This window comes from Ipomoea nil, unplaced genomic scaffold, assembly GCF_001879475.1.
Source record: "Ipomoea nil cultivar Tokyo-kokei standard unplaced genomic scaffold, Asagao_1.1 scaffold2845, whole genome shotgun sequence".
Taxonomy (NCBI): domain Eukaryota; kingdom Viridiplantae; phylum Streptophyta; class Magnoliopsida; order Solanales; family Convolvulaceae; genus Ipomoea; species Ipomoea nil.
In genome coordinates this window covers 6490289-6512404 of record NW_017619273.1, presented here as the reverse complement: position 1 = coordinate 6512404, position 22116 = coordinate 6490289, and the positions used below count along the sequence as shown (strand labels likewise).

At 37.1% G+C, this 22116-nt stretch overlaps 3 protein-coding genes, 1 long non-coding RNA gene and 3 other non-coding genes across 7 annotated transcripts in view; 5 read left to right on the top strand and 2 right to left on the bottom strand.

The window, feature by feature from the left end:
• The window catches only part of LOC109160144 (protein DETOXIFICATION 29), a 38145-nt gene extending 28283 nt beyond the window's left edge, over positions 1-9862 (top strand). The window contains exon 8 of the mRNA XM_019308330.1: positions 9677-9862. Within this exon, the coding sequence (XP_019163875.1) occupies positions 9677-9748 (72 nt within the window). The 3' untranslated portion in view covers positions 9749-9862. The remainder of the gene's footprint in view (positions 1-9676) is intronic.
• LOC109160148 lies at positions 9119-9521 on the top strand. Its single transcript, XR_002050693.1, has 3 exons — positions 9119-9137; positions 9227-9291; positions 9434-9521. It is a non-coding gene; the product is annotated as an uncharacterized LOC109160148 (long non-coding RNA).
• A 15-nt stretch (positions 9863-9877) lies between the features above and the next one.
• Positions 9878-10511, bottom strand: LOC109160147 (60S ribosomal protein L27a-3). Its single transcript, XM_019308336.1, has one exon. It carries the CDS (start codon positions 10458-10460, stop codon positions 10020-10022), a length of 441 nt encoding a protein of 146 aa, XP_019163881.1. The 5' UTR covers positions 10461-10511; the 3' UTR covers positions 9878-10019.
• A 2800-nt stretch (positions 10512-13311) lies between these two features.
• TRNAT-AGU lies at positions 13312-13385 on the top strand. Its single transcript has one exon. It is a non-coding gene; the product is annotated as a tRNA-Thr (tRNA).
• Positions 13386-14634: 1249 nt separating this feature from the next.
• On the bottom strand, positions 14635-17589 carry LOC109160146. Its single transcript, XM_019308335.1, has 4 exons — positions 17013-17589; positions 15967-16119; positions 15661-15866; positions 14635-14970 (listed from the first exon to the last, which is right to left on the bottom strand). The coding sequence occupies exons 1-4, from the start codon at positions 17523-17525 to the stop codon at positions 14760-14762; spliced, it is 1083 nt and encodes a 360-aa protein (XP_019163880.1). The 5' UTR covers positions 17526-17589; the 3' UTR covers positions 14635-14759.
• Positions 17590-20981: 3392 nt separating this feature from the next.
• Positions 20982-21055, top strand: TRNAT-AGU. The gene has a single exon. It is a non-coding gene; the product is annotated as a tRNA-Thr (tRNA).
• A 75-nt stretch (positions 21056-21130) lies between these two features.
• TRNAT-AGU lies at positions 21131-21204 on the top strand. Its single transcript has one exon. It is a non-coding gene; the product is annotated as a tRNA-Thr (tRNA).
• The last annotated feature ends 912 nt before the right edge of the window (positions 21205-22116 follow it).

Here is a 22116-nt window from a genome sequence, read left to right as displayed (position 1 = left end):
GTAATTACCTTTTAAATAAGGTACCCCACAAGAAGCTCGATAAGACTCCTTATGAGCTGTGGAACGGTAGGAAACCTTCCTACCAGTACCTGAAAGTGTGGGGGTGTTTTGCCAAAGTTTTGGTGCCAACACCTAAGAAAGTAAAGATAGGTCCTAAGACAGTAGACTGTATCTTTATTGGCTATGCACATAATAGTAGTGCTTATCGGTTCTTAGTACACGAGTCCCATAATCCGGACGTACACGAGAACACGATAATAGAATCAAGGAATGCATCTTTCTTTGAAAATGTATTTCCTTGTAGGTCCAATGAGGGACCAAGTTCGTCAAAACGAACATTTGACGAAGCTATGGATAATGATAGTGGGGAATCCGAGAGAGAACCCGAGCTCGAGCCAAGACGCAGTAAGCGGGCGAGAGTTGGAAAATCATTCGGTCCTGATTTTCTAACTTACTTGTTGGAGTACGATTCGAGTACTCTAACTTGTTTATTAGAAAATGAACCCGATTTTCTATCTTGTTTGATAGAAAACGAGCCTCGAACGTACGGAGAAGCCGTGACTTCTACGGAAGGACCAATGTGGAAAGAGGCTATAAAAAGTGAAGTGGATTCTATTCTACAGAATCACACTTGGGAACTGGTTGATCTTCCTCCGGGTAGTAAACCCTTAGGATCCAAGTGGGTCTTTAAAAGGAAGATGAAACCGGACGGTTCCATCGAGAAGTATAAGGCTAGGCTTGTAATCAAGGGTTACAGGCAACGCGAGGGCCTCGATTACTTCGACACGTATTCTCCCGTGACGAGAATAAACTCCATAAGGATGATACTTGCCATAGCCGCACTGCGGAACTTGGAAGTTCATCAAATGGATGTGAAAACCGCTTTCCTAAATGGCGAATTAGATGAGGAAATCTATATGGAACAACCCGAAGGGTTCGTGGTTCCGGGCCAAGAGAGGAAAGTGTGTAAGTTGGTTAAATCGCTCTATGGTTTAAAACAAGCGCCTAAGCAGTGGCACGAGAAGTTTGACCATGCGATGTTAACGAACGGGTTTAAAATAAACGAAAGTGACAAATGCGTCTACGTTAAGGAAACGATAGACGGCTACGTCATCCTTTGTTTATATGTCGATGATATTCTCATCGTTGGTAGTAATGATCGAATGATCAAGTCTACCAAAAACATGTTAAATACGAGATTTGACATGAAGGATATGGGTTTGGCTGATTTAATCCTCGGGATTAGAATCATTAGAAGACTTGATGGTCTCGTGTTGAGCCAATCACATTATATTGACAAAATCCTTGAGAGATTTAACAAGGATGATAGTCAAGTGGCTAGGACACCATTTGATACAAATATTCATCTAACCAAGAACCACGGAGAAGGTATTTCACAAGTGGAATATGCTCGGGTCATTGGTAGTTTGATGTATCTTATGAGCTGTACTAGGCCGGATATTGCCTATGCGGTTAGTAAACTCAGTAGATATACGAGTAACCCCGGTGCCATGCACTGGAAGGCAATAGTAAAGGTTATGAGATACTTGAGGTATACTCGTGATCTTGGACTGCACTATGGGAGATATCCTGCTGTACTTGAAGGGTATAGCGACGCTAGCTGGATATCCAATATTAAGGACTCCAAGTCCACAAGTGGCTACGTGTTTACACTAGCCGGTGCAGCCGTTGCATGGAAATCCTCTAAACAGACCGTGATAGCTAGATCCACGATGGAATCTGAGCTGATAGCCTTGGACAAATGTTGTGAAGAGGCTGAATGGCTACGCCATTTTTTAGAGGATATTCCTAATTGGGAAAGACCTGTACCTCCAATGTGTGTGCATTGTGATAGTCAAGCTGCAATTGGGAGAGTACAGAATCACATGTATAATGGTAAGTCTAGACATGTGCGTCGTAGACATAATACCATTAGACAACTTCTCACAACTGGTGTTGTCTCGATTGACTACGTAAAGTCAGAAGACAATATAGCGGATCCGCTAACCAAAGGGTTATGTAGAGTAGCTGTGGAGAAGTTGAGACGAGGAATGGGTCTAAAGCCCTTGGTATAAAGTTCTATAGTGGACACCCAACCTAGCTGGCACCTAGGTTCAATGGGACAACTAAATTATGGAACGGAGCGTGTCACTGTGGGGGTCTCGGATTCCCTACCACTCCTCGTTAGAAACAGTGGCTCCCGCAAAAGGTTAGCATGTTAAATGCTTTAGTGATTCGAATGTCGGTTGACATATGTGAGTATGCGGGATACTCGGGAAAGAATCACCTATGTGAGAGAGAAGTGAGGGTCGCTTCAAAGGAGAATTGACGGGCACAACTCTTCACAAACTCTTGCAGAACCAGGAATGGTGACCCACGACCAAAATGGGCACAATCATGAGAACAAAGCATGGTTGGGAGGTTCCTGTGTGAGATATGTCATCGTCTACACAAACGGCAGTCGGTTCAAAGACATCGCGTTCTACCGTACAGTCAGTAGAGTAAATGTATCTTCACGAGGGAAGGTTCAAAGGGTGTGACCCTACCTATCCTATGCAGGGATCGACCGTTGAACACAGTTGTTTCCGTTTTAAAACTACCCCCGAAAATCAATTTTCATTCATGTGGGGGATTGTTGGAAAAATTAGCTTAAAATGGCATAAAATGGCATATTAAGTGGCTATTTTGTGGTACAATTATCAGTGGGGGTCCACTTCCGATTTGGGTCGGGTCAAAGTGGATTCGGATTCTTCGTAGTAAGACGAAGAGATTGATATATTGTACGCTCAAAACGGATAATGGGTGAATGAGATATTGATTCTCAAAGTAGACCCATTTAAGTTGGGAAATGAAGGAAAATGTAGGACTTTGTCCCACATTGGTTTGGAAACAAGATTTGCCCTCCTTATATACATGAGCCCTTTTCAAGCTTGTAGAATTGTATAGCATAGAGGCTCTCTCGCGCGCGCGGGGGGGGGGGGGGGGGGGGGGTGCAAATCAAAATCCAACTAGAGGACAACAAAAAGGCTTGAAATCAAGCCCGAGCTCGCGTGCGCCGGCACCTGCGGGCACGAATGTCGTCCGGAAATGGGCTGGCCTTGCGGGCTAAGTTATGCCTAACTTCGGTATCATTTTCCATCTGGTATAGTCACTTGGTTCGGCCAGAACCGAACCGAGAACACCTACTGACGTGTGTAGCACGAGAGGTTGTGGTGCACCGAGAGCACAACTCTCGTGCATCTGTGACCACGAGAGTAGTGCACACGAGAGATGTACTCTCGTGTTGCCTGGTCCGTGTGCTCTCGTGTGAACCTGCAACCCAACGGTCTGAAACCCGAAAGTGCAGAAGATTAAACTCATCTGTTACGGAATTAATACTGTTTTAATTCCAATTTTTAAATTCTGAGTTTAATCCTACTTAGTGGTGATCGTTACAGGTGTTACACAATTGGTTTTAACACCAATTTAATGGCCATGTTGAATGCTATCACTCCAACATCCCTATATAAAGAGAGGTAGAAGCAGTAGCATTTTTTTACACACAGTACACGAAACTAAGGAATTCCAGTAGCTTTCAGCTTCAAAACTTCTGCTTCTACTCTCTTCTTTTGCCAACAGTGTTCATACTGTGCTTTGTTTGCCGGGTTCCTTGTTTAGGTGCTTAAACAAGGAATCGTAGCACGTTTTATCCTGGGAAACCTAGGCTACAACGCTCCTAGCACTTGTGGGAGGTAGCAAATAAGGTTTTAAGGAAAAGAACTTCGTGTTCGAACTCGTGCTAAATCCCTACCCAAACACTCAACCTTTTTCCTTCCCAATTTTCTGTTTTCCCATATAATATTAATCTCTCCGTAGGATTATTATTATTTTTGGGAATTTTCAACCATATTACCCAACATAAATTTCTATTTTGGACAAGCCGAGTCAAGTTGGTCAAATTGATTACTTGATAATCATAAATCTTACAAGTTTGACTTTTAATGAGAACGGCTTATCTGTAACCACAATGTCACAAGTTTGACTTTTAACCGGGATGGCCTATTGGTCTTCTTGGTGTGAGCCGGTTAGCTATGGGCATCCTAATTAAGCTGGTTTACCTCCTTATAGTCCATTGTCGACTAGGGTCACAAGATGAAGTTTGCCGACTAGGCTATTTCGTCTTGGTTGTTCATTGATGGATTTATCGGGACCGGTCCACCATAAACCGGGTATAAACATATAGAACAGGGTGGGAAAGTAATAACTTTATTACTCGGGGCGCTAGGCCCAAAATAATACACACAAAGCCCAAGGTACAAGGCCGGAATGTCGACCCAAATACAAAAAACGATTGAACACAGGTGATGAGGTTGGGAAAATGAGATCAAGACCGCTAGACCGTAGTGCTTGTCGTGTCTCTCTTGCCCTTTGCTATGAATCTGGGGGCCCTATTTATAGCTTGTCGTGTCGTCCGCATGTCCCACGTAATCCCCGCAATGCCCGCCACTTCCCCCATTCATCGTCGCACGTACACAGCACATACGCCTCGCCACACCGTCCGCACCACGTGCGCACCGCGACCTCGCGGACCCGCCCCGCACGAGTGTGCCGGCAGTTGTTGCCGTCCCCGGGCGGGGGGAGCTAGGCCCGCGCGCTGGGCGCGCCATCGCCGGCTGGGGCCAATGCCCCGGCCAGCCCCTTCATCCGGCCACCGACTCCTGTTGCCGTCCCCGTGCACCATCGCCGGCTGGGGCCGGCGCCTTCCTCCGGCCACCGGCGCTGGCCAGCGCCGGCCACCTCCCCGGCAGCCACGCTTCCCCTCGGTTGCTTCCAAATCGGTCCATCCACGACCCAACACGTCAGCCCATTAAGTCCTTAGCCCATACCTAATATCCCCATCATTCATAAATCATAATTGTCCTTTATGCTTATTTTGACCCATGCATCGTTGTGTTAAGTTGATAAGTGTTCGATGACTTCGATCCTTAGCTTGGCTTTGGGTATGGAGCAGTATAATCTTAAAGTTCTAAGTCAGTTGTCCTATACATTAGAGGTGTCTATAATTCCGCGAGGGATTAATTAGTCAATGTGTTCAACTGTAGAAAACCTTAAGTTCACCCAAAAAAAAAAAAAAAAAAAAAAAAAAAAAAAAAAATTGATAACTTGATATTAAATGCTAGAATTAGATTTTTCAAGTAATCAATTAAAATTAGACATGCCTTAGTATCTATCCTACTATTTAATGTTTTGCCCATAAAAATATTAATTTGATATCATCATCATCATCACTACTACGAATGTCCTTTTTACATGTAATTACTAATGGTAAATAGTTTATTTTACTAAATATTTCTTTACAAGTCCCTAATGCTTATCAAAATTATTAACACAATCTGCTATTCAGTAATCACTGTCCACTATAATTACCAAATTAAACAAGGCCAATGTGTTATCACCACAGCCAATTTTATTTCTATCTATCTAATTTTTTTACAGTACTATTGATATTAAATGCCTCAAATTTTCAAGTAATCTATTAAGATTAGTCATTCAGGTGTGAACATAGAGAATCATACACTACAAAGTTCACGTGTGGGCAAGAGAACCATACATTACATTAATAATAGTACATCCAATTAAGTATATTGTTAGGTATCAATCATTATTATGGTAAACACAAATGTATGAATCATACTATTAAATAATGTGCATTAAATACATAAATAATGTACTTTTAGTATATTAAAAATGTATATTATATATATTTTTAAAAGTACATTATTTTATATAATGTACATCCAGTATACGAATAATATACTTAGCATATTAAAAATGTATTTTTTGTTATTATTCACGCAACATTATGTAGACCATGGTCCACACAATAATTTGTCGTTAGGTATACCTCAAAGTACAAAGTATATTACTCCGGTACTATTTTACATGTTATATAGAGATCGGAGTGGATCAGGTGCAAATATAACTTTCCGTGCGCTTGTGCGGTTAACACAAAAAGACGCATCTTAAGTACACAAATCACGCATCTTAAGCACAGAAACAAAACACCTTAAGAACACAAACCAGGCACCTAAAATTTTAAAATGGCACACCTTAAGTTTCAACAACTGACGCACCTTAAGAAGGAAAACCACGCACCAAAAGCTTTAGGCGATGCACCTTAAGTTTCAACAACTGACGCACCTTAAGCACACAAACCACGCACCTTAAGAAGGAAAACCACACACCTAAAACTTTAGATCGACGCACTTAAGTTTTCAACACCTGACGCACCTTAAGCGACACAGTACAAAAACCACGCACCTTGCTTAGAAAAGGAAAACCACGCACCTTAAATTTGACCTAGATGCAAAAAGACCAAATTGTCACTACACATTTTTTTAATCACTGTTAATCCTGGACGTTGATTTAGACAAGATCAATAGCTCAAATTTAACTACACAACCGCATAGGAACTAAGTTATATATATATATATATATATATATATATATATATATACGCACACACAAGGAACAGTTCGTTTACTCCAGAAAAAAATATCACGGGTTTTGGATTCAATTAAAATATAATATTCAAATTAAAGTAACAAGAACATATATAATGGCCTGTTTGGTAAAAAATTGACTTATAGGTTAATTTTGGCTTATTTGACCGTTATTAATTGTTTAATTTAGTTAAAATATCAATATAAGTGTTTGGTTAATTAGCTTTTTGCAACTCCAAAATGCAAAAATTCAAAAAGCTATTTCAAACGACTTTTTCAATTAGTTTTTTCAAAAAAAAAAAAATTATACCAAACAGCTATTAGCTAACAATTAATTTACCAAACACTTTTCTACAATAGCTAATGTTATCAACTAGTTATACTCTCTAATTAACACAATCAGCTAACAGCTAACAGCTAACAACCATTTATCAAACAGAGCTATTATATGAAAATGATAGATCGAATTTCAAGTGTTACAGCTCTAATTAAGAGCAACCTCAATAATGTTGGATTTTTTTTTCAGGCCAAGTAGTAGGAGAGAGGAAAAAAAAAAAGGACCCAATGCACACACCATTTGGGTGTGATCGTGCGCGAAACACGCAAATTGTGTGTCATTTTCTTCACAACTAGGGTCCACAAAAAACTTTGATTTGTAGAGTAAAAAAGCCACCCACATCAGTACACAAATTTTAACTTGATTTTTTCTTTTGCAAAAAATTCTCCAAAAACCATTGTTGTGGATGCCGGTGGCTAATTTGACCGTAGTTCCAATATTTAAATTAGTACATTCTTCAAAATTAAATTGATGTGTTTAGTCGAAGCGGATAATATTTTGAGAGAGAAAAAAGTTTAATGTCAATTGGGATTTTAAATATTTTGAATTATGTTTCCCTAATCACTATATCTTGGGGATTTGTGCAGCTTAGAAATTTGGTACTTTAAAATGCTAATTCTTTTTGTTGGATACACCAAGAATGCAGAACTTTCAGTTGATGCAACATCTATATGGTGAGTTTTTGAGTTTTTTCTTTTTCTTTTTCCGATTTTAGAAAGATGCTTTCTTTACCTCCCATGGTTCGATAAAAGTGAGTTATTAAGGCATTAAGCAATGTTAGATATCATATAAACAAATTTTACAAATACAGTAGTGTGGCACTTACAGATTAATTCTTAATAAAACATATCAATTTACAGGTATTCCATAAATATTAATAATTAACCAATTTGGTTGGCGTGAGTGGTCATACATTTTCGTCTCTTAACAGAAGTCCCTCTTGTAAAAAAAAAAGAAAAAAAAAAAAAAAAAAAAAAAAAAAAACTAATATTGTTGACACTTTATCCATTAATTAGGTCAGCCTTGTGCGAACAAGATTAGTCAGAACATCTCGTGATCTAACTAAAAAAATCAATATTAATAATTAACGTATATGTAAAGTTGCATATAAAATTTTATTTTATGTGTTAATAGCATTATCTTTAATGTACAATGTTCATTTGCAGCTTGAACATTTCGGGATGGACGTTAATGGTGGGCATTGGGTTTAGTGTTGCAATAAGGTAATTGATGCTATACGGACTATTTTTTTCTTTTTTAAATATGACGCAACTTTATATAAGTAATCAAAAATTATATAATGCAAAGAGTCACACTTATACTACAAAAAATAAAAATGTATTGTTGTATTTCTGTAAATTATATGATAATTATTTTTTAAAAAATGTCACCACCCATTTCTATTATTTTCTACTACCTATGTCCCATTCAGTTAACAATGTTTAATTGAAGTTATTTTTAATTCAATTTTTTATAATATTAAATTAAATTTAATATATATATATATATATATATATATATATATATATATATATATATATATATATAATTTTTATATTTTTATAAACTACATTAAGGGTGGATTTAGAAACCCGAAAAATAATTTTTATAAATCATTTTCCGAGTTTCACATGTTTGGATAGATGGGAAAATGGAAGTCCATGAAAAATAAGGGTTTGGTCAAATGAAAAAATAACTTCTTTTTTTTTTTTTGGGAGAAGTCATTTTTCGTGGAACAACAAATCACCCCCGCCATTGCTACCACCACCACAGTATATTTTAAATATTTAAAATTAAAAATAATTGTGCTCATTTTCCAAAAAAAAAAAAAAATGAACCAAACATACCAAGACAGTTTTTGAAAATGCAACCACACTAGAAAAGAAAATGTTTTACAGAAAACATTTTCCAAAAACCATGCATTTTTCTGCTTTCCAAACACACCCAAAGTACTATTAGACACCAAAAAAAAATTAAATTTTAAAATACTGACGTAAAATTAAAAGAGTATATTTAACCCATGAATAGTAAACAAGACAAGTAAAATGAGACAGATAACAAAGTCATTTAGTTGTGCAGTGTGAGGGTGTCAAATGAGCTAGGCGCTGAGCATCCGAGAAGAGCAAAATTTGCCGTAGTTGTGGCCACAATCACATCGTTATTCGTCGGAATCATCCTAGCACTCACTCTGATTCTCCTTAGAAGCCGATATCCGCCATGGTTTACGAAAAGCTCGGCAATACAGCAGGTTGTATATGATCTCACACCTTTGTTAGGAACCACCATTATTCTTAACAGCATTCAGCCAACACTCTCTGGTTTGTCCAAAAACTTCTCAGCTCCCCTCTTTTTTTTCACCTTATAATCTTTTGTTTTGAATTGGGTTAGTTTCAACACTGTGCTGTAGGAGTAGCCATTGGAGCAGGGTGGCAAAGCTATGTAGCATATGTGAACATTGTATGCTACTACTTAGTGGGTATTCCTATTGGTCTGGTATTATGCTTTGCCTTAACCAAGGGTGTCAAGGTATCATTTCTTCTCCCATATGTTATAAGATATGATGATAAACCAGTGAGCTCTGAAAGCTAGCTTATTGTGAATGATTATATTGTAGGGTATTTGGTATGGAATGTTAACAGGAACTGCAGTTCAAACCATTGTTCTCATAGTTATGATCCTCAGAACTAACTGGATCAAGGAGGTACAATTGTTTTTAGAGTTTCTTTTTCAATCGATTATGGAATTCTTTCCACATTCGACTGCACGATACCTAATTTCTGGTTATCACTGACTTATCTTAAGAACAAAAATTGTCATTTCTATAACTTTTTTCAATTCTCAATATGCTTAAATGCAGGCTTCCCTTGCTGGAGAAAGGATGAGGAAATGGGGAGGGGATTCAGATTCACAGCCACTTGAACTCCATTAGAGTTTCATACAAACTTACATATTCTTATTTCTTAGCATATATAATTAGAATTTATGAGTTGAGATTCAAACTTATGCTTATGACTCAAATATCAAACTTGAATTTAACACCAAATGTTCAAATCATTAATAATTTTTAAAGGAAATAAGCATATATTATATAGAGCTGCAAAATTGAATTCCACATATAATGAAAACAAACCGCAAGTTCATATCATAAATGTTAAGATTCCAAAACCGCAAAATGTGAGACGGAGAGTGAAAGAAGAACCTTAGGCGGTGAGAAGAACAGCGCCGCCGGCCTCCTTGATCTTCTTCTCGGCGATCTTCGAAACGAGCTTAGCCTTTACCACAACCGGCTGATTGCTAGGAAGCACGCCCTTCCCGAGAACCTTGAAAAACCCTAACTGAGTCACATCGATCAAGGGAACGTCGTCCTTGGAGGCCTTGGCCTTCACTTCCGGCGGCACCATTGACCAGAGCTTGTCGACGTTGACGATGGGGCAGTAGAACTTGTTGCGGAGCTTGTGGAAGTACCGCATCCCGACTTTCCCGAAATACCCCGGGTGATACTTGTCGAAGAGGATCCGGTGGTGGTGCATCCCTCCGGCGTTCCCGCGGCCTCCCGGGTGCTTCCGGTGCTTCCCGATGCGCCCGTGCCCGGCGCTCACGTGGCCTCTCTTCTTCCTGTTCTTCTTGAACCTTGTCGTCATGGTTGCCGGAGATTATTGCAGAGCGGCGGCTGAGCACTGACCCTAATACTGAGGCTCGGGGCTAGGTTTGATGGGAGAGCATAAAATGGTGATGTGTGGCGGGATTTTACGTATTTACCCCTTGCTGGGCTAGTTTAGGAATTCAGGAACAGTGGCGAAAATGTAATTAGGGGTTTCGGTTTGGGCTGCCAGGGCCTCATTGACATATAAGGAATGTGGGCCTCAACCCACCACCCGTTATTTGTAAAGAAAAATTACACTTTTTGTCCCTGAGTTATAAATTAATTGTAAAATTCACTCCTATTTATTGGCCATGTTAACCTTCCATTTCTAACTTATAACTGACGTTTTAAATTTTGTCTTTTTTAACCGATCGTGTTCACTTTTAATCCTTGAGCTATAAGTAACGTTGCAATTTTTGTCTCTAATGTTTTATTAGAAAAAAAAAATAAAAATTACAACTTCAGTTATAACTTATGAACGAAAAGTAAATACGAACAATAAGTAGAAACGAATTCTACAATTACCTTATAACTTAAAGATAAACGAATTCTACAAGTATATTTTTGTAGTAGTTAATTTAGTTTTATTTAATAAAGTTTAATGTGCAAGCTTTAGAAGAATTTGCATGGGTTGAAATATGCTATAGATAGTGATACAAGTTTAATTGATTGTTTTATTATTTTTAATGGTTTTTTTTTTTTAATTTTCACTGTAATTATAACAAAATGTTCAATGAATCATACATCATCATGTTGTTATATATTGATGATATATTGATATGTTGATTGTTGCCTTGTTGGGGTGATATGCAATTGACTAAGAAATTTGAAAATAAGATTGTTAAGAGAGTTCGTGATGAAGGATTTAGGTGATGTAAATAAATTCTTGAAATGAGAATATAATCATTAGAGAATAAGGATAGAGATGTTTTTTTTTTTGTAAATCGAATATAAATTATAAATCAGACAGTAAAAATAAGAAATAAGTAACAAAGGACATGTTGCTTGGTTGATTATTAGTTGATGTTAGAAGGGGGCAAGGAATTTTATTATAGTGTATGCACCCTGTGAAATGAGTGATTGTCATGTCTCAATCAATCCTGTCCAACCACTCGTCATCACCCTAAGTCACTACCACACACCTTTCTCCTTAGTTAATTTTTAGCACATAAACTTGTACATGAGACAAGGTAGACTAGCTAGTTGTTGCCAATGTAGCTAATTAATCATGTAAGTCCAATGCTTGAATCTCAATGGCTTGTTTCCTTTCCCAATTGACTTTCTTCCCTTTCAATTTTAGTCTCCAACAAACGTGTCCATGGGCTCCGATTATTTCTCTGGCACAATCAATTCCCAAAACATACACCTCCCTTTGGCCCAATATTGTCTTTAGGTTCAGTCTCCATAGCTCTATCACGAGTCTCTCATTTTTTCTAGTTGTCTGGACAATTAAAGAAAATATATAGTAAACCTTGATCAAATGATCTCGCATCTCGGCCTTTACACTCACCAAGTCGAACTAGAACTTTCTTATCACTCACAACCATTCTCGAACATTGCTCTCAACCTTGACCCCACATGCTCTAAACGTAATGCACTTTAGATTCACATTTTAGAGTTTATGGTTTAGTTTTTTTGGATTTGGTTTATAGTGTTTCAATTTTTACTTTGGTTTAAGAGTTTACTTTTAATTTTACCTACTTTGGGTTTAGTATTTACAATTTAGGTTTAAGGTTTGGTGTTTGGTTTAGGTTTTAGGATTTATCCAGAAATGTACTCTATATTGTTAAAAATTACACTCTATACCAAGCCAAGTTGTTCAGCCTATTGACTTGGCAACCATAAAGTTACAAGTTTGACTCCCTAGAATAGTTTACCTCTGTGTAGGTCTTAGCCGATTAGCTATAAAAACCCTAAGTTGGTCATCCTTTGATGGCTAAGGTCACAAGGCAAAATTTACCCAGTGCCACACTCTCGGGTAGTGGTTGCGAGTTTTCCTCGTCACCCAAAAACATTACACTCTATAATTTTAAATTATACTTTCAAAGTTGAAGAAAATTAATTAGCATAATGCCAGCACATTTTTGTTTTCTCAATTTGCATCAAATTCATTAGATTCTTTAATTTCGGATAGGTGATTGAAATTGGTTATTAGGTCAAAAATTCATAACATAAGACACAATTACTAATTTGTTTCAGGCACACATGTCAATTGAGCTAATTCATATTTAATTAAAAGTATTGAGTTATTTAGTACAATATTTAATTAAAAGTATGGGGCAATCAATTCACGAAACTTATGAAGGAAAATATCATTTTCCTATAAGAATTTAAAATAACTTGACACCAACAAACAAGAGTATTATGCACATTTTGCTCATCAACTTAGCATGCTTGATATTTTGATAAATAACACCGCACACACAAAAGATTGATGCAAAGATTTGTTTGCAATCCGACAACACTCAATACAGTCATACAGATATTTGGTGCTGAAGAAGTAGTGTTTTCTTGCTCCCATATAACATTAATATACAATTTGTTTGTTTTGATTGATGAGAGAAACACACTAAATTAAATCTCCAACAACACATTTTTATTGGTTAGTTAAAGGTAACCCACTAATCGATTTAATTGCATCAAATTGACGAGTTGATGTGTTAGTTGTATTTTTTTTTTAATTTAGGAGCATAATTAATTTTTGATAAATAATTTGATGGCATATTTAACCATATTTTCCTATAAAAATTTAGTATGTAATTTAGATGCTTTTTAAATTTGGATTGCTATTTCTACTCTCATTTTTCAAAATCTACCATAAAAAAGTTATTTACACTTCGAGACCAACAGCTCTCGTAGCTCAGTTGGTTAGAGCACCCGTTTAGTAAGCGGGAGGTCTTGAGTTCGACTCTCAACGAGAGCATTTTTTGTCTTCTTACCTCGCTTCTACTAAAATCAAATTTTGTTTGTAATCTTTCAGCCCGTTTGTAGATGTGATCCACAAAATATAATTTCATTCCGACCAAGTTGGCCCAATCACGTAAGAGTAATGTTAGATTTTTTAATATATTAAAGTTTGAAAATTTATTTTTGTGTAATATACAAAAATCAACTTTTAATATACAAAAATGACCTTTTAATATATCTAAAAACATAATACGTCTCAATCAAAGTTATATCCCTAATTTATGTTCATGTTTTTAGTGCTAATCATTTTGTACATTGTGCTTTTAGAGTTGCACTATATATTTTTTTTAGACAAAAATATCACTACTGTTATAACTTTCGTTATCTTTTTCATTATTGGTACCATGCACATGCATCCACCGTATATTTCTTATATTCTTTAATGATAATAATATTTGTAGACATTATATATTGAATTAATATAATAAATAAATTTGATTTCATATAGATTTTACAGTAATTACTAATTAGTAAGGTTTGTTAATTATTTTTAAAAATATAAATATTTAACATATATTTTTGCGCATCGCGCATAGAAAAGACTAGTATAAAAAAATAAATTTTCAAAAACTGAACATTAAATATATTAAATTGAATCTTCAATATACTAAAAGTGAACTATGTATTAATAATCCACTTTACAAGACCGATCATGGTCCATGGTATAATGATTCTCTATTGCCTTCGTGCTAATAAATGTATATTGTACTTCAAATGGTTGTATGTTGCATAATATTAGACAAAATTACTCTTATACGTTTTATTATATTTTTGTTAAACATAATTACTTTTACACTGTTTTATTATATTTTTGTTAAACATAATTACTTTTACACCGGTATAACTCAATTATTAATTAATGAATTATAACATTGATGACTAAATAAGTAGAAATTATATTGTACTTTTATAATTACCATATATAGTGTAAAAATCATAAACTAACTTTTTTTTTTTCCTTTTGCACCAATTGTCTTTGTAACTTTGTACATTATATGGCACTGAACACTTTAATTAATTTTATTTTATTTTTGAATGTTACATACTCTTTAATTAATTTAATTTTCTAAGAAATATAAGAATATATAAATCTTTTTCAATCTAAACTAGTTTGCTGCACCAATACTTTATTACACTAATAGTCTGAGCTGCACTATATAAGGGCATTTGTTGAGTGGATTCAAAGCTCAAGATGAGTGCATAGCTAAACACTGAAAGGAGCAAGTCAAATTACTATAATATCAGTGCAAGTGGAATGTTTATAAGCTATCAAACAACAACAAATACTTTACAAGTATCATGGAAGAAATTTACACATATACAACACCATTCATCTTTGCAAAAAGATAGCAGCACCAACCAAACCTATCCATAGTGTTAGAGCCACCCAAAACGTCTGGCTTTTCTCCAAACCAACGGGCGGTTTCCACACTAGAAAGTCCCCCACCCAGTCCCTGGATGATGGTACTTGATTGGTTGTTGTAACGCCACTCTGCATTTGCTCTTTGTCCTTGTTCTTATCGGTCCATGTTGCTGCATAGCTGTTGAAGGAAGTAGTCAGTAATCTCGGAGCCTCTACAATCACACAAAACATAGCAACCATGGCAGCAAACCAGGGAGATAGCTGATGACAGGCAATAATAACAAGGTTAAAAATTCAACTCCCCGAGGGAGCGGCCCAGTGACCTTCTTGGTTTGAGCTGGTCAGTTATGGGCAACCAAAGCTGGTTTACCTCCTTGTGGTCCTTTGTCGGCTAGGGTCACAAGGCAGCGCTTACCCCGTGTACACCCTTAGATAGTGGCTGCAGGTTTCCCTCATCACCCAAAGATAAAAAGAGTTCTTCAAAATGACAATCCCGGATGTGCAAAATATTCTTAAAGAAACCAAAAAAGCATTGAAAGAACATTAAACTAAATTAATGAAAGAAATGGCCAAGGACCTTATGGTCTAGTGGCACCAAGTTGCTCCCTTATATGGGAAGTTGTGGAGGCAGACTATTGACTCTTTGAGCTTCAGTAGGTTGAGAAAGTAGTTATGAACAGATCATTCAGGAAATGGGTGGTACAAATTAACAACTAGAAGATGATACCATTCATGGCACGTTTTGCAAGTAACAATATATAGTTCATTACGTTTTGCACTTGGTAATTTATGTTGTTAACCTAGAAAAGTAACTCACGGGGTTTATGTTAGCTAAAAAAGATATCACAATGTACGAACACAAAGTTACCTATCATAGCTAGAACCAATTAACGGTATGGTGACCATCTCCTCTTGGGATATCTTGAGCTTAGGTGCCTGCAATATGTAACGAAGCTCTTTAGCTTGGCGCCGAATGCTAACACTAGGATGGGTCTTTTCCAAATCCTTGTACAAAGTAATGCAGTCTGTGTGTCGGTTATTTGCTTCATAAGCCATAGCGAGCCAAATTTGAATCTGACAACACATCCAATGTCAGAAAAAATTAGTCTCAAACCAATAATAGTATATTCTAAACTCAAAGAAACATCTACTTTTGGAGTAATTCCTAAATTACCTCCCCGCCAAATAAGGTAGGCCTCGGAATTATTGTCAGGGCTCCTTCTAGAAACTCAATTGCACGCCCATAACTACCCTTCCCGTAAGCCTTCTGGCCCAGATCAAACATTAACTGAGCCGTTCTTCTCCTCTCTGCTTGCTCCTTCGCCACCTAGAGTTCCAATCCATAAAATCAAACACCATTTGCTTTACTATAGTAAAAACAAGAATTACTTTAAAAGAAGGAAATCAGCAGTACGTGTTCCAAAATATTAACATCCAAAATTATGTTTCGTAACAGGACAACCCTCCATAAAGCAGCCACGACCCACCCACTGCTGATTGAACTTCAAAGCGTCGCTAACATTGTTATCATGATTATGATTACAATTATCATCATCTTCCACGTCACAAAGGAAACACAAAGGTCAATACTAATAAGGGTAATTCTTATTATGATATTATCCTAAATCATTTGCAGCAAATAGTGTCTCTCGTGTTGCTCTACATTTGATTAACTCATAGTAAGTACACTAAAGGAGGTTTGGTAAATAGTTATTAGCTGATTGGGTTAATGTGTTTCACTAGTTGATAGCATTAGCTGATTGTAGAAAGATGTTTGGTAAATTAGCTAATGCAAAATGACTTTCTCAAAAAGCTGATCGAAAAAGCTGTTTTGAGCGGTTTTTTAAATTTTAGCGTTTTGGCGCAATAAACTGTTACAAAAATCTAATTAATCAAACACTCATATTGGCTATTTAACCAAGCCAAACAGCTAATAGTTGTCAAACAAGCCAAAATTAGCTGATAAGCTATGTTAGCAAAGAGGAATTCATTTGTGAAGGATAATGGTGTCTCCTATAACAGACATGAAAGCTCACTAAGGTAACTAAATTACATTGGTTAGATCAATCCTATTACAATTAAGGGCAATAAATTAAAATATTATCCTTATCTAATCCTAAGCCAAATCTAATAAACCACATACAATAAACAATTGTAAGTTCATCTAAACAGCAAAGTATGAAAATTCCAAATTCCAGAAAAAGCAAAGAAATTAATTACCTTTTCGAGCTCTTTCCTCACTTTCTCGCGCTTCTCCTCCTCGGTTTCTTGATTCTTCTCACTCCCTTCATCGTACTCTTCATCAACGCGGTTCTGCAACTCCTCAGCCTTCCTCTCCAGCTCCTTCATCTCTTCAAGCTCCTTCACTCTCCTCCTCATCATCTCCCTCTCCCAGCGGGCCTTGTCCTCTCTCTCTTCCTCCTCCTCCTCCTCGAACCCATTTCCGTTGCCGCCGTTCTCGTCGTCGCTCGAGTTCTCGTAGTCCACCGCGCCCGCCTTGGACTTCGCCTTCCCGCGCAACCCCACCTTCGGATTCCGGCTGTCCTTGTCGTACTCGAAGCCGGTCGCCGCCAGGGACGCGTGGCCGTGCGGGGTTTCTCTCTTGGCGAAGAGGTTGAACACGACGTCGTTGGGCGGCGCCCGGATCTTGCGGTCCTGAGGCGGCACAGCACGTGGGAGAGTCACGTGGCTTCCATCCAGCAGTACGGCTATGTTCCCCATCGCCACCGCCATGTTTGTGTATCTGATTGAGTGAAGAAGGAAATGGAAAGAGAAGCCGACTCGTCTTCAAACATTCGGCTCAAGGGGAGATATTTTTAGCAACTTGACAGGTGAAATTACTAAAACCCCCTTAATTCATTACATGTATTTAACCACACAAGCATACTTAATAATGTTGGTAATGACACTTTATCATGTATGGTACTAGTTATCACACGCGCAAAGGGCGATTAAACCAATGTTCAATATGTATTTTTAAATTAGTATTCCTTAATTGGTTAAAGTATTCATATATATATATATAATAATATATAAGTAGTTCTAAAGCAAGAAAAAATTTTAAGAAAAAAATATCTTGACATTTGTATAAATATTTCATATTTTAAAGTACACCACCCACAACTGCAAAGTACATCCAATGACACGTAAAAGTGCACTGGGATCACGGTATTTTTCCTTGGTTTAGAGCAATTGATCATTTGCAAATCAATGGTCAAGATAAGTTTATAGTTTCTACTGGGAATGAGGGAGGGATATTAGAATTTGTGGGTTAATTTATATCAACAAGCTATTAAAAAGAAAAACACAAAACAAAAATAATATTAAAAATACTCATTTTAGTGATAAATAAGGATGATTGTGTAATAACCATCAAGGGAAAAAGGAGGAGAGAGAAGCTGGAAAGGGCCACACAAAGAAGGAAGAATGAATTGGTGAAGGAAGCTGATTCTGGAATGAAGAATCAGCCACAAAACGGCGTCGTAGAAGATTCAGCGGTTGATAACAGTTAAACGACATCCAACGACGCCATTTCGATCAAAACGGTAAGACTGCGAGACGACGCTGTTTACTGTTTTCCTGAAATTAGAAATAAATGTTTTCTTTTTCCGTTTGTTGAGTTAGTTGTGGAATTGGTGGGATATTTTGGATGCATTGTGAACACTATATTAATAGTTAGATGTGGGAATGATGATTATGCTGAGTTTTGGCTATAATATTTTCTAATTCCTTACCCTGTTATTCTAAAACCCTACCCTTTCTTCTTTAATTATGTTGTTACTTTTGCTGCACAGAGGAGGCCATAACAGAGTGGTATCAGAGCCCTCGATCATGGAGGATTGCATGAAGAAAGTGGAAGCGCATATGGTGGAGCTCAAGGGCCTTATAGAAGCCCAATCCCAAGCCTGAACTGACCAACTCAATGCACAGCTGGGCATTTTCAGAGAGGAGATTCTAGCAATTCTGATGTTGAACCGATTGGCACCACCCTTAGTGGATAGATCACCAGGGCAATCATCAGTACAGGGCAATGTTCTCGATGGCCCTCCATCCCAGCAAGCCCCTGGGGAACCTAGTTTGGACCCTGGCAGAAGAGCTAATAAAGCTCCTATGGGTCCATTGCAAGAGGAAGATCCAGTAGAGGTGCCTGAGAGGGACTGGATCACAAGGATGACAAGGCTGGATGGGAATCGTAACCAGCAAGCTGACTTTTATCCCAGGTATAAGGCTGACTTCCCTGCATTTGATTATGAACATCCTAGAAATTGGATTATCAGGTGTTAGAGTTTTTTCATGATCTCTCACATCCCTAGGAATGAGATTATGAACTTGCTGTTTGTGTATCTCTCTGGGAAGGTTGGGATTTGGTATGAGGGGTATGTGAGTGAGCTGAGACAAGGGTTTCAGTGGCCACATTTTGTAGAAGCTGTCTGCAAAAGGTTTGAGAGTAGTGGTGTCCTTGATGGAAGCATTGGGGCTCTATTGATGATTTCACTGACAAGTATGAGGACTTTAAGAGTCAATTACTCCAAGGCCATCCTTACTTGACTGAGATTTACTTAATGTAAAACTTTATAGCTAGATTGAAACACAACCTCAGGTGTTTTGTGAGGACTGCCAAACCAAACACCTTGGGAGATGCTATTTGGTATGCAAGACAATTTGAGAAGGGGCTGAAAATCAATGAGCCTAATAAACCATCTACTTGGAACCCCCTACCACCTCCACCCACAAAAATCTATCCTACTTACGCTACAGAACTCACACCCCCACCCCATAGCCATAAAGATGCACCCCCATCCCAATATGCAAGCTCACTTGTCCAAGATCTGATTAGGTCCAAGGCACAACTTAGAGAACAGAGAAGGTGCTTTAAGTGCTTTGAAAATTGGCAGCCAGGACACAGATGTAAAGGTCCCACCTTCCACTTGATAGAGGAGGAGGGTGAGGGATATGAGGACCTGAACTTGTTGGAACAGACAGAAGGGAAAACAAACAGTGTAGAAGCTGAAGTCTCTCTCTGTGCTGTGGTAGGAGAAGAAGGAATGAACACAATTATAGTCGAAGACTAGCTTAGGTAAAATTATTATAGTCGAGAACTAAATTGGGTGTTAATTAATAGAGGTGAAATTACAAAACTATCTTAATAGAGGGCTCAATCGAGTACAACCATCAAAATCGATGACCTAATTAAGTACAAAAAAATTGTTTAAAACCAAATCGAGAAAATCAGTATAGTTGAGGACTAAATTAGGTATTAACACGTTAGAAAATACACAATTACTATCAAATATGCACTGAATAAATTTCGCTCCTGCATAATGGCTTTTTATTGTTTGAGCTAGTAGTGCTTGTTCTCTCACTGTACCCTCCCTAAGTAACAGGATGGTTGCCATGTGCAAAACTTGGCTAATTTCATCTTCAGTACAATGTTAAGTATTGACCGTGGGAAAACTACAGTGCATTTAATTTGTTGAGAAAGAAACACAAAGAAATAAAAACAAGACTCCATAATGTTTTATAACTATTGTTCTGCCAAGTGGGCATGATGTATAATGCTAGCCAAGTGAGCCTAGTATTATGATAATATATGTCCATCCTAGTTTAGATCAAAAGATTAATAAAGAAGCGATGATTTTTTGTATGTATCCCGAAATTTTAAAAAGTTGTAATTAAATACATCAATTCATTGGTTTGATACAATTGAATTGATAACTTTTTAAAATTTTACAATTAAGTCAATTAGTCAATAAACTTACAATAGAAACAGGTAAATTTAAACCCTAAATAAAATATAATTTTTTTTAAAAATTTAATGGTTGCCATAGACCAAGAAGCCGATCGCCTCTTATTCTTCTCTAGCGCTTCTCTCTCTTTGTTTCCTTTTTATTATTATTAATTTATTTGAATAAACATCGCCTCTCCAACAACACATTTTTATTGGTAAGTTAAAGGTAATCCACTAATCGATTTAATTGCGTCAAATTGTTGAGTTGATGTGTTAGTTGCAATTTTTTTTTTAAATTTAGGAGCATAATTACTTTTTGATAAATAGTTTGATGGAATATTTAACCATATTTTCTATAAAAATTTAAGTATTTAATTATATAGTATTTAAATTTGGATTGCTATTTCACTCTCATTTTAAAACTTTGGAGTAAATATATTAGTTACACTTCAGGACCAACAGCTCTCGTAGCTCAGTTGGTTAGAGCACCCGTTTAGTAAGCGGGAGGTCTTGAGTTCGACTCTCAACGAGAGCATATCTTTGTCATCTTCACTTGCTATTCAACTCATAGTTTTGGTAATTATTCATTTCTCGTAGCTTAAAACCAATAGCTCTCGTAGCTCAGTTGGTTAGAGCACCCATTTAGTAAGCGGGAGGTCTTGAGTTCGACTCTCAACAAGAGCATATTTTTGACTTCCTACCACTCTATTCAACTAGATGTTTTTTTGTAATGTTTCAGCCCATTTGTTGATGTGATCCACAAAATACCAAGCTGGCCCAATCACGGAAACATAATTGACAAGATTATACACAATATAAGTCACTAATTAATTAATCAACGAAACTAATAAAACTAAAGCATATATGTCAATTTGGAGATTTTTAAAATTAAAATAGATACTTGATGCCCTCAGATCCATTATTAAAATCTTGATAAAAGAAATAAGATAATAAAAAAAAGGTGACTTTAATTATTCACTACTGGAAATCTCGCGTTTTCTGTCCAACATTTCCGTCCAACCGTAAATTGGTCGGTATTTTACTAAAGATTTCAACTTTTTGTTACTAAAGATGGGTGGACGGAAAGTTGGTCAGAATTTCTGTCCAACGCGCGAGTGTTGAACGGAAATTCCGTCCAACACTCGCGCGTTGGACGGAAATTCCGACCAACCTATAGTGTTGGTTGGTAAAGTCGAATTGACTGATAGGTAGAAATTAAAATAGTAGGTATTTTAATATCCGTCCAACATAATATTGGACGGAAATTTAAATATTTTTAATTCACTTGATTGGAATGTTTGAATTAAAAAAAAAAATCTTTTTATATCAAAAACTTATTAGTTACTTCACGCCTCTCTTCTCTCTAATATTCACGCTTCTCTTCTCTCTAATAGTCAAAAGAACAGATCTGCTCTCTCTTGCGAAGCTTGGCTTAAGCTTTCACACTCTCTCTCACTCTCTCGACCTCTCCGTTCGCTGCCCTCTCTCGCCCTCTCATCTCCGACGACGAGAACCAGAACAGACCGTCATTTCTGCCGCCGCTCTTCCTTCTCCGACTATGACAACCGACAGCCACCGCCAAAGCCTCAGCCACAC

Bases quoted from the DNA above. Each gene is read 5' to 3' on its own strand.
- LOC109160147 (XM_019308336.1), bottom strand. From the start codon at position 10,460: ATGACGACAAGGTTCAAGAAGAACAGGAAGAAGAGAGGCCACGTGAGC.
- LOC109160146 (XM_019308335.1), bottom strand. From the start codon at position 17,525: ATGGCGGTGGCGATGGGGAACATAGCCGTACTGCTGGATGGAAGCCAC. The intron at 16,120-17,012 runs GTAATTAATTTC...TTGGAACTCTAG, and splicing joins TGAGGAAAGAGCTCGAAAAG to GTGGCGAAGGAGCAAGCAGA. The intron at 15,867-15,966 runs GTAATTTAGGAA...ATGTGTTGTCAG, and splicing joins CTACCTTATTTGGCGGGGAG to ATTCAAATTTGGCTCGCTAT.